We start from the raw sequence: 12,770 nt of genomic DNA on the forward strand, positions 1-12,770 counted from the left end.
ACAGTGCTCCTTTGGATGTTTAAAGCTTGGGAAATATTTTTGTATCCAAATCCAGCTTTAAACTTCTTCACAACAGTATCTCGGACCTGCCTTGTGTGTTCCTTGTTCTTCATGATGCTCTCTGCGCTTTTGACGGACCTCTGAGACTATCACAGTGCAGGTGCATTTATACGGAGACTTGATTACACACAGGTGGATTGTATTTATCATCATTAGTCATTTAGGTCAACATTGGATCATTCAGAGATCCTCACTGAACTTCTGGAGAGAGTTTGCTGCACTGAAAGTAAAGGGGCTGAATAATTTTGCACGCCCAATTGTTCAGTTTTTGATTTGTTAAAAACGTTTGAAATATCCAATAAATGTCGTTCCACTTCATGATTGTGTCCCACTTGTTGTTGATTCTTCACAAAAAAATACAGTTTTATATCTTTATGTTTGTAGCCTGAAATGTGGCAAAAGGTCGCAAAGTTCAAGGGGGCCGAATACTTTCGCAAGGCACTGTAGCCACGTTATTTTTTACTAGTTATTGTTATTCATTATTCACTATGTATTTCTTCCTGGTGTCAATATTTGTATTTGTATTTTATTTTTATGTTTAACTCAGCATTGTTGAAAAGGGACCCTTAAGTAAGCGTTTCAATGTTAGTCTGCACCTGTAGTTTACAAAGCATGTGACAAATAACATTTGATTTGATTTAGGTCTGTGCATAAAACGGTCGGATCAAAATATTGATTTTAATCTGAATAGTCCTGATGTTACATTTGCCCCCATGCCAGGGGCAATTGTAACAGTAACTGGGGTCAAATGGAATGCCTAAGAAATAAACCAAATAAACTCAATTAACTTTTAAAAAACATTAACGTTTATGAACTATCATATCATCATAGACATACAGTGGGGCAAAAAAGTATTTAGTCAGCCACCAATTGTGCAAGTTCTCCCACTTAAAAAGATGAGAGAGGCCTGTAATTTTCATCATAGGTACTCTTCAACTATGACAGACAAAATGACTAAAAGAAATCCAGAAAATCACATTGTAGGATTTTTTAGGACTTTATTTGCAAATTATGGTGGAAAGTAAGTATTTGGTCAATAACAAAAGTTTATGTCAATACTTTGTTATATACCCTTTGTTGGCAATGACAGAGGTCAAACGTTTTCTGTAAGTCTTCACAAGGTTTTCACACACTGTTGCTGGTATTTTGGCCCATTCCTCCATGCAGATCTCCTCTAGAGCAATGATGTTTTGGGGCTGTTGCTGGGCAACACGGACTTTCATTTCCCTCCAAAGATTTTCTATGGGGTTGAGATCTGGAGACTGGCTAGGCCACACCAGGACCTTGAAATGCTTCTTACGAAGCAACTCCTTCATTGCCTGGGCGGTGTGTTTGGGATCATTGTCATGCTGAAAGACCCAGCCACGTTTCATCTTCAATGCCCTTGCTGATGGAAGGAGGTTTTTACTCAAAATCTCACGATACATGGCCCCATTCATTCTTTCCTTTATGCGGATCAGTCGTCCAGGTCCCTTTGCAGAAAAACAGCCCCAAAGCATGATGTTTCCACCCCCATGCTTCACAGTAGGTATGGCGTTCTTTGGATGCAACTCAGCATTCTTTGTCCTCCAAACACGACGAGTTGAGTTTTACTAAAAAGTTATATTTTGGTTTCATCTGACCATATGACATTCTCCCAATCTTCTTCTGGATCATCCAAATGCTCTCTAGCAAACTTCAGACGGGCCTGGACATGTACTGGCTTAAGCAGGGGGACACGTCTGGCACTGCAGGATTTAATTTCTTCAAACCAAGCTGCTTACCTATTGCAGATTCAGTCTTCCCAGCCTGGTGCAGGTCTACAATTTTGTTTCTGGTGTCCTTTGACAGCTCTTTGATCTTGGCCATAGTAGAGTTTGGAGTGTGACTGTTTGAGGTTGTGGACAGGTTGTGGACAGGAAGTTACAGGTCTGTGAGAGCCAGAAATCTTGCTTGTTTGTCGGTGACCAAATACTTATTTTCCACCATAATTTGCAAATTAATTAATTTTCATTTTTTATTCTCATTTTGTCTGTCATAGTTGAAGTGTACGTACCTATGATGAAAATTACAGGCCTCTCTCATCTTTTTAAGTGGGAGAACTTGCACAATTGGTCGCTGACTAAATACTTTTTTGCCCCACTGTATGTAATGATTTTGCAAGAAATAATTATTTTTATGTATGTAACCAATATTTACAGTAACACCCCTGTTTGGTTCGGTTCCTCTCACAATATATTGAATAGTCTAATGGTGCCCAGGTCATATATGTTTACAACTCCTTTGGCACTCTACATGACCCCAAGAATATTGAATTGTGACAATTACACAATTATTTGTATAATTCATACTATCTTAAAGTTAAAATAACTTGTTTTCATCATTTGGCTTCTTGACTCAGGGTCATTTTCACACTGTGTTACAATTCCCCCCAACCCTAGCAGCCATGGCAGAACATCATGTGCCTAGCAAGAGGAAACAATAGTGACACATGTCAATCATGTCAATGTTAAACAAATATAAAGTGATTAAAATTATGTTAGTTTGAATTCTTGGACATTAAGGCTCAGGATAGTGTAAAAAAATGTACAGCCAGTGGAACAAACTACTTACACACCTAAAAAAAAAAACATTTGCCCATAAAATGAGCAAATGGTGAGATATTTGGCTGAAACTTTTCAAGCAGGGAGAGAACTTTAATGGGCATGTACTGAGTTTTGTCACTCTAGCTAGTTTCTGTTAGGAGAAATTGAAGGTGTTACAATTGACCCCAGTCTCCCCCACGCGATATACAGTATCTAGTCCCCCCCATTTGAAGAAATCACTTGGAGTATTTGGACAAATTAAATGTGAAAGGAATGTAACAGAATATAACACAATAGATCTGGTAAAAGATAAACTAAAGAAAAAACAACTGTTATTTTGTATTTTTTTGTACCATCATCATGCAATTTAGATTTTGGCCACTAGATGGCAGCAGTGTATGTGAAACGTTCCAATGAACCATTGCATTTCTGTTCAAGATGTTGTATTAAGACTGCTCAAATGTGCCTAATTTGTTTATTAATAACTTTTCATGTTCAAAATGTTGCACTCTCCTCAAACAATAGCATGGTATTCTTTCACTGTAATAGCTACGGTAAATTGGACAGTGCAGCTAGATTAACAAGAATTTAAGCTTTCTGCCAATATCAGATATGTCTATATCCTGGGAAATGTTCTTGTTACTTACATCCTTATGCTAATCTCATTAGCCTATGTTAGCTCAACTGTCCCGTGGACGGGACACCAATCCCAAATAAGTTTTAAACTAGTCTAAAGGTTAGTGCTTGGTCCCAAATCACTTGCACCCAATGACTACATCAAGCTTGACATCTCGTTGGGTGCATTTGCAGATTGTTTTGGGTATATTCTGGGACATGTCTTGCACAATAGTAACTTATTGGTGAATGGTGCCTGGAGTAATTTTATTTCCAAATGTGCAGAGAGGATGTTTCTGAGCACCTCTAAATTCTTCCTGATGCTGCCACGATTAAGAAAATTCATAAATGGATCATGAATAATGATGAATAATGATATTTGTGCCTCTGTAACTTTCTCACTCTTCATTATTCATGATTCATTCAGCATTTGTCATGATCATGGCAACATCCAAATGAACATAAGAGTGTTTAGAAACATGTTTTATTCTCACTTTATTCTCACTCCAAAATGACACCTGACATAATTCACCATTCAGTTACTATTGGACAAGACATGACCCAAAACAAACTGCAAATGCACCAACCGTATTTGTAGAGTCACAACCTTGATGTAGTCACTACAGGCAATGATTATAAAACCAATACTAAAGTTTTGACTACTTTAACACACTATAGAAAATATACCCAAATACTTATTATTTCTTCAAATGGGAGACACAAAGTTAAAGTGATTTGATGTCTAAATGGTAAAACAGATATATATGAAAATACCCTAAAATAAAAGGTGGAATTCTGTACTGTCGCTGTCATATTTCAAATCCAAAATGCTGGAGTACAGAGCCAAAATTACAAATGTAGCTTCACTGTCCAAATAGATATGGTGAGGAATGTAGGTGGTAAGTGTGTTCCTACATTTGAGATGACATAGCAGGTTTGGGCTCCTGGACATAGAGTTCAGCGGCACTCTCGGCATCGCCATGTGGATTGCAAGCGATGACTGTGTAGAAGCCCTCATCGTCGTTGGTGACATGAGAGATTATGAGGGAGTGACGCCCTCCCTCTTGTAAGATCTGCACATTGTCACTCTCTACCAGTGTATGGTCTGGGGAGAAAAGAGGACATACAGACATTGAGACATTGTCTGCACAGTGATTTTATTTGCGAAACCTTGAAATTGTGCATGCCACAAACAAATATAACTGTAGTAATTACTATGTAACATTGTGTACCTGCCAGATCTGGGTTCAAATACTATATAACATATTTGAATTACTTTTACATAGATCTGGAAGTAGTTAGTTGTTGAAATGTATTCGGAAATAAACTTGGAAAGTATTGGCATGTATTTTAAAATACTCAAATACACTCACATGCATTTAACCCATGTATTTGAAAATAGTGTTTGAAATAAGTAGTTGAAAATACTTTCAAATAGTAGGCTATTTTAGGAAATTATTTGGCTGGGTGAACGTGATGAAAATGGGTCTCCTACCAAAATGTCTCCAGCGGACTTTTGGAGGTGGTGTTCCGCTGACCCTGCAGTCAAAGCGGGCGTTACGTCCCTCAATCACCTCTAAGGCATCCAGCTTGCGGGTGAAAAGGGGCTTGATGGAAGGGATGACTTTGAGTTGGCCACTTAAAGTCAGTACCTCTAAAACAAAACAAGGCCTACTTAAAGAAACAAACTTGAAAATAAAGTTGAAAATTAAGTAAAACATTTACAGTACCGGTTTTATTAATTCAAAAGGTCATTCAACTCATTTCAAGAACTCCAGTTTGATTCTGGGAAGTTGATGACTTACATGTTATCATCTATATGATATGATACTGTATATGTATACAATAATACATATAAGCTAATTTATCTTTTGGTTAATCTATATGTTTGGTTATTCTAAACCACAGAAGTGAAGAGGACAAGCGAAGCAGATGACGGTGCAGTTAAGAGTTTACCTTTGGCCGAGGTCAGCTTGCACATATAGGTGCCACTGTTGTCCTCGTGCACTGAGTTGAGGAGCAGCATGCACCTTTTCCCGTCAAAATGCATTTTGCAGTTGAGCAGAGATGGCTGGATTAGTTTACCATCTGCAAGCCAATCGACGTCTGTGTCCAGTGGTCCAATTATGTGGCAATCTAACATAACCGTTTCACCTGCGTCCGCTGTGATGTCCATCACTGGACGGATAATTGTTAGGCCTGGCTCCACTGATGGCACTAGAGGATACACAGGACAAGAGAGAATATTTTGTCAAATCTGTGTCTCATTCGTTATCTGTTAATATATCACCTGCGTTTTCAAAGTTGTGCAATAATCATGGATTTGAATCTCATAAGCAGTGGTGTAAAGTACTTAAGTAAAAATACTTTAAAATACTACTTAAGTAGTTTTTTGGGGTATCTGTACTTTGCTATTTATATTTTTGACAACTTTTACTTTTGCTTCACTACATTCCCATATAAAATATTGTACTTTTAGCAGGACAAGAAAATTGTGAAATTCACACACTTATCAAGAGAATATGTGATCATACCTGCTGCCTATGGTCTGGCGGACTCACTAAACACAAATTCATCTTTTGTAAATAATGTGTTGGAGTGTTGGAGTGGCTATCTGTATATTTTAGAAACAAGAAAATTATTGCTTAATATAAGGATTTTTAAATGATTTATACTTTTACTTCTACTTTTGATATTTAAGTATATTTTAGACCAAATACTTTAAAACTTTTATTCAAGTAGTATTTTACTGGCTGACTTTCACTTGAATAACTTTCTATTAATTAAAACCTCATAAGGATCTGACAATTTCTTTTCAAATTTTCGCCTAAAATGACATACCCAAATCTAACTGCCTGTAGCTCAGGACCTGAAGCAAGGATATGCATATTATTGATACCATTTGAAAGGAAACCATTTGAAGTTTGTGGAAATGTGAAATTCAAGTAGGAGAATATAACACATCATATCTGGTAAAATATGTTGAAATGGAAATGGAAGAGAAAAGCCATCATACAGGAAGGTATCTATACTGTAATGACCTGGCTAGATCATAAAGGACCAATTGTCCAGACAGAGGTTTGAGTTTACAAATTCACAGTTTATTAACCCAACTCCTCACAGGCTACTGCTTGGCCATAGTCCACGCCAAATATCAAATCAAATCCAAATCAAATAAAACGTTATTGGTCACATGCAGATGTTAATGTGTAGCGAAATGCTTGTGCTTCTTGTTTTGACAATGCAGTAATATCTAACAAGTAATCTAACAAATTCACAACAACTACATGATACACACAAATATAAAGGGATGAATAAGGATATTTACATATAAATATATGGATGGGCGATGGCTGTGCAGCATAGGTGAGATGCAGTAGATGGTATAGAATACAGTATATACTGGACATATGAGATGAGTAATATAATATGTAAACATTATTAAAGTGGCGTTATTTAAAGTGACTAGTGATACCTTTGTAAAGTCCATTTATTAAAGTGGCTATTGATTTGAGTGTGTATGTTGGCAGTAGCCTCTCTATGTTAGTGATGGCTATTTAACAGTCTGATGGCCTTGACGTAGAAGCTGTTTTTCAGTGTCTTGTTCCCAGCTTTGATGCACCTGTACTGACCTCGCCTTCTGGATGATAGCAGGGTGAACAGGTAGTGACTCGGGTGGTTGTTGTCCTTGATGATCTTTTTGGCCTTCCTGTGACATCGGGTGCTGTAGGTGTCCTGGAGGGCAGGTATTTTGCCCCTGGTGATGCGTTGTGCAGACAGCACTACCCTCTGGAGAGCCTTGCGGTTGAGGATGGTGCATTTGCCGTACCAGGCGGTGATACAACCCGACAGGATGCTCTCGATTGTGCATCTGTAAATATTTGTGAGTGTTTTAGGTGACAAGCCAAATTTCTTCAGCCTCCTGAGGTTGAAGAGACGTTGTTGTGCTTTCTTCAACACAATGTGTTTGTGGGCGGACCATTTCAGTTTGTCTTTGATATGTACGCCGGGGAACTTAAAACGTTCTACCTACTCCACTACTGTCCCGTAGATGTGGATGGGGAGGTGCTCTCTCTGCTGTTTCCTGAAGTTCACGATCATCTCCTTTGATTTGTTGACGTTGAGTGAGAGGTTATTTTCCTGACACCACACTCCGAGGGCCCTCACCTCCTCCCTGTAGTCCATCTCGTCATTGTTGGTAATCAAGCCTACCATTGTAGTGTCATCTGCAATCTTTATGATTGAGTTGGAGGCGTGCATGGCACGCAGTCATGGGTGAATAGGGAGTACAGGAGAGGGCTGAGAACGCACCCTTGTGGGGCCCCAGTGTTGAGGATCAACGGGGTGGAGATGTTGTTTCCTACCTTTACCACCTGGGGCGGCCCGTCAAAGTCCAGGACCCAGTTGCACAGGGCGGGGTCAAGACCCAGTGTCTTGAGCTTAATGACAAGTTTGGAGGGTATTATGGTGTTAAATGCTGAGCTGTAGTCAATGAAAAGCATTCTTACATAGGTATTCCTCTTGTCCTGATGGGATAGGGCAGTGTGTTGGCAATTGCATCGTCAGTGGACCTATTGGAGCGGTAAGCAAATTGGAGTGGGTCTAGGGTAACAGATTGGGTGGAGGTGATGTGATCCTCTCAAAGCACTTCATGATGACGGAAGTGAGTGCAACGGGATGATAGTCATTTAGTTCAGTTACTGTAGCTTTCTTGGGAACAGGAACAATGGTGGCCATCTTGAAGAATGTGGGGACAGCAGACTGGATAGGGATGGATTGAATATGTCCGTAAACACACCAGACAGGTTGTCTGCATATGCTCTGAGGACGCAGCTAGGGATGCCGTCTGAGCCGGAAGCCTTGCGAGGGTTAACAGGTGTAAATGTTTTACTCAAGTTAGCCACAGAGAAGGAGAGCCCACAGGCTTTGGTAGCGGGCAGTGTCAGTGGCACTGTATTGTCCTCAAAGTGAGCAAAGAAGTTGTTTAATTTGTCTGGGAGCAAGGCGTCGATGTCCGCGACGGGGCTGGGTTTCTTTTTGTAATCCGTGATTGACTGTAGACCCTGCCACATACAGTACGTCTCGTGTTTGAGTCGTTGATTTGCGACTCTACTTTGTCTCTATATTGACGCTTTGCTTGTTTGATTGCCTTGCGGAGGGAACAGCTGCTCTGTTTGTATTCGGTCATGTTTCCTGTCGCATTTCCATGACTAAAAGCGGTGGTTCGCGCTTTCAGTTTTGTGCGAATGCTGCCATCAATCCACGGTTTCTGGTTATGAAAGGTTTTAATATTCATAGTGGGTACAACATCGCCGATGCACTTGCTAATAAACTCGCTCACCAAGTCAGCGATATTGTTATTGTCTGAGGTTATTCGGAACATATCCCAGTCCAAGTGATTGAAGCAATCTTGAAGCGTGGAATCCGATTGGTCAAACCAGCGTTGGATGGACCTGAGCATGGGCATTTCCTGTTTTAGTTTCTGTCTATAGGCTGGGAGCAACAAAATGGAGTCATGGTCAGATTTGCAGAATGCAGGGCGGGGGAGGGCTTTGTTTGCCTCGCGGAAGTTAGAGGAGTAATGATGCAGAATTCTACCAGCTCGTGTCGCGCAATCTATATGCTGATAGATTTTAGAAAGTCTTGTTCTCAGGTTAGCTTTGTTAAAATTCCTAGCTACAATAAATGCAGCCTCAGGATATATGGTTTCCAGTTTACATAGAGTCCAGTAAAGTTCATTCAGGGCTGACGAGGTATCTGCTTGGGGGGATATGCGCGGCTGTGACTACAATCGAAGAGAATTCTCTTGGAAGATAATGCGTTTGGCATTTGATTGTAAGGAATACTCGGTCAGGTGAACAAAAGGACTTGAGTTCCTGTGTGTTGTTGTGATTACACCATGAGTCATTAATCATAAGGCACAGACCCCCGCCCATCTTCTTACCAGAGAGATGTTTGTTTCTGTCGGCACGATGCATTAAGAAATCGGGTGGCTGTACCAACTCTGACAACATGTCCCGAGTGAGCCATGTTTCCGTGAAAAAGAGAATGTTACAATCTCTGATGTCTCTCTGGAAGGCAACTCGGGGCCTATTTTCGTCCACCTTGTTATCTAGAGATTGGACATTGGCGATTAATATCCTCGGAAGCGGTGGATGGTGTGCTCGCCTTCTGAGTATGACCAGTAGGCCGTTCCGTCTGCCTCTCCTGCTGCGACTGCGTTGTTTTGGGTCTTCCTCCGAGATAAGAACTCATGTCCAGGGTGGAGTTCGAACAAAGGATCCGCTTCGGGAAAGACGTATTCCTGGTTTAGCTTCTTGGTTTTTGGATGTATCTAGCTATTTTAAGTGTTGAGATATCTCTTGTGACAAAGCTAAATCATAGTTATTAAGCTACTGAATATGGACACTTAGATTATGTGTATATGTTTAGTGGTACCTTTCCTGTGATTGTCATCATATCTGCACGGTCATGTTGTTTAGCTAGGCTAGTTTTTGTTGCTAACTCGCGATAGAGATACTGTTCTTTATTTGTATCCATTTGTGTGAATGTATATAGTGACTTTCTCATACTGTTCCTCCATTCTGTATCTATTACAGTTTTCAAACAAAATGTCTTCTACTAAAGATTCTTAACGGTACCAATGCCTTCTGATTATTTACTGGAAGAGTGTAAGCTATCTGCCAAGCTTTGTAGCGTAAACATTGTGCAGGTAGAACAACTGCTCTTATTACTATGCTTAGAGTCAGTGTTATGACACAGTATAGGTGTTATAAGGCATTATATGTACCTCACATAACAAATATGTTATCCAACGTTTTGTATTATTTGATTGGCATACAGCAAAGAGAGGGATTGGAAATAGACAGCCTTGCTGTACTGTACCTTTCACCTCCAGTTTGCATGCGCACTGCTCTGTTCCATACTCATTGATGATCTTGCAGGTGTACACTCCCGTGTCCGACTTCTGAGCAGAGTTGATGGTCATTTCAAAAGTGCCGTCCTTGGTCTCACGCACTGTGTGGTGCAAGTCTGTTTTTATCGTTTCCCTGTCCCTCAGCCTGAACAAAGAGAGATTTCTATATTTAGAAATGTTTTGCATTGTTTAGAAATGCATTACAATGGATAGGGAACTACAGTATACTGGTTTTATAAAGACTACATTGTAAATATAGAAACCTAGCAACCATTGTCTTGCCAATGTGAACCATGCCATGCACAAAACTCTAATGGCAAGATACAATATACAAAAGTATGTGGACCCCCTTTCACATTAGTGGATTCGGCTATTTCAGCTACACCCATTACTGATAGGTGTATAAAATCGAGTACACGGTCATGCAATCTCCATAGAGAAACATTCGCAGTAGAATGGCCTTACTGAAGACCTCAGTGATTTTCAACGTGGCACCGTTGTAGGATGCCACTTTTCCAAGAAGTCAGTTAGTCAAATTTGTGCACTGCTAGATCTGCCCCAGTCAACTGTAAGTGCTGTTATTGTGAAGTGGAAACATCTGGGACAGGCCTGGGCAAGGGCCTTTGTTTTTCAAAGAAAAGGAAAGTAGACAATGAATGTAGGGTGTTCAAGCAAAAGTGGACAACAAAATATTTCTTTATTGAGGTATCAGGGAAAGCTGTGTGCTTGGTGTGCCAAGAGAGCATTGCTGTCTTGAAAGACTACAACTTGTCCCGACACTTCCATACATTAAGGGAACATTTTGACATTCGCCATATGGTTAGTGAGAAAGTCCATATTGCAAATGTACGGTCCCTTACTAGACGTCCAAAAACGTTTGTAAAATTCGCGGACGGCGTCGGGCCGTGCGGCAGGGCCAGATCTACCGGGAAGTCATCAAACGAACTCTCTCGGACATTCGGTTTCCGTTTTATAAAATAATCACATTTTGGTCATTTTTCCGCTGTCCCGGTAAATCCCACAAGAGGGCATAAGCAATCATATTGCAAATGTACAAAACATCACGAATCACGACGTGGCCTTATCTCCAAAACGGAAAATATTTCGAAGCCGAAACTTGGTGAGCGTAGGTTTGGCATAATGGGCAGTTGGCCCCGAACAAGATGGCGTCTAGGCCTCAACGGTTTTTGAGTTATGGCCAAAATGAAAATAGAGCAATAATTTTTCCGCTTCACGTCAAAGTCAAGGAGCCTCCGGTGTCAATAAAAAAAGAACCAGCCATTTATCTATCGTCATTTAGGAGAAATCGTACAATGTCAAATTAGTGATGTTCAAAAATAGTTTTTTTTTTTTTAAAACAGTTACAGATCCAGTTGCAGGGTGTTCATACGGATCTTTTTAAAGTGTGCTGCGGAGCTCTGCGAGATTTCTGTGATTTTCTGTGATTTTCTGAAATAACACATAACTCAGTTCTTAACGTAAAGACCTAAAACTCAGGATTCTGTAAAGGCATACCCCAATCGGGATATGTGTTTACTTATAGCTTCCTGTTCCAACCGGAAGTGCCATAATTGGTGTCACAGGGGCTGTTTCGAAGGGTTAAAATAGTCAGATCTTTCCAAAACTTCATATGTGTGATTAGGCAACCCCCACGAACTGTAAATCAGTCATTTTTTCCATAACATTTCAAAGAAAAACTAAATCACACACACACAACTTGGAAGGAGGGACCCATTGGGGTGCGTAGAGACAGACAGTGCCTGCAATAGTTACCTTTGTTCGAGCTAAAAAAGAACCGTCAGACCTAGAGTTCTGAAACTTTAGAAACCTGTTCTAGACCTCAGGTCGATAGTGTGTGGTTAGTTACGTGGCTCTAGAAGGTTCTCGGACTGAGAAACAGCCTCGTACATTTGCAATGACTTCAATTAATTTTGACCATTACGAAAATGACGACATTTAGAAAAGTCTCAGGGACGCAAGACGGCCCATAGAGACGGACCCCAATGTTTCTGTCCAATAGCTCATTCAAGGACCCCGTAGCAAGGCATGGAAAAAAGTGGATATTCAGCACCAATTAGGGTTTTGCTCGGGCACCGAAGGACCTATCGAGCCGAAACTCGGGATTCGGGGTCGCCTCACATAGGCCTACACATAATGTCTGAACTGAACCCGCAGCTAGAATGTAACTATGTGTTTTACGTTTTTCTTATGTTTTAAACTGAAAGCGCTGTGAATTATGGGCCTGCTCTGACATATGTGATAGTTGGCTTCTAAATGAGTTGGAAAAAGTGGGTTTGGTGTCAATTGGTATCAGTTTGGTGTCAGAATGACATCTAATTGACTGATGGAAACTGACTTGCTAGTTGACTTTTGTACATTTGCAATATGTTTAAACGGAGAGGGACAATCACCAAAATGGCATTCTGAAATCAACACAAAAAATGGCATCACCATAGTCTCCAGACAGTGCTCAACGAGTTCAGCGAGTTCAACGAGACGCCCCGCTTGACCGTAGCTCGCTCTGAGTGCAGCGACCTTGAAAAACAGAAGGCCCAAAATGAAGCCTGGCCCTAAATGTCATTTGCTTTTGGGTGACAGTGAGAGAACCGTTAGGG

At 40.5% G+C, this 12,770-nt stretch overlaps 1 protein-coding gene across 1 annotated transcript in view; it reads right to left on the reverse strand.

Annotated features, from left to right (window-relative positions):
* Nucleotides 1-12,770, reverse strand: part of LOC110501283 (striated muscle preferentially expressed protein kinase) — a 113,601-nt gene that overhangs the window by 49,917 nt on the left and 50,914 nt on the right. The window contains exons 12-15 of the mRNA XM_090216397.1: nucleotides 10,125-10,300; nucleotides 5,196-5,456; nucleotides 4,735-4,893; nucleotides 4,155-4,344 (exon numbers count right to left, since the gene is read on the reverse strand). Coding sequence (XP_090072523.1) covers nucleotides 4,155-4,344; nucleotides 4,735-4,893; nucleotides 5,196-5,456; nucleotides 10,125-10,300 — 786 coding nt within the window. The remainder of the gene's footprint in view (nucleotides 1-4,154; nucleotides 4,345-4,734; nucleotides 4,894-5,195; nucleotides 5,457-10,124; nucleotides 10,301-12,770) is intronic.

Source organism: Oncorhynchus mykiss, chromosome 22 (genome assembly GCF_057628025.1).
Source record: "Oncorhynchus mykiss isolate SJ-2025 chromosome 22, ASM5762802v1, whole genome shotgun sequence".
NCBI classification, from domain to species: Eukaryota; Metazoa; Chordata; class Actinopteri; order Salmoniformes; family Salmonidae; genus Oncorhynchus; species Oncorhynchus mykiss.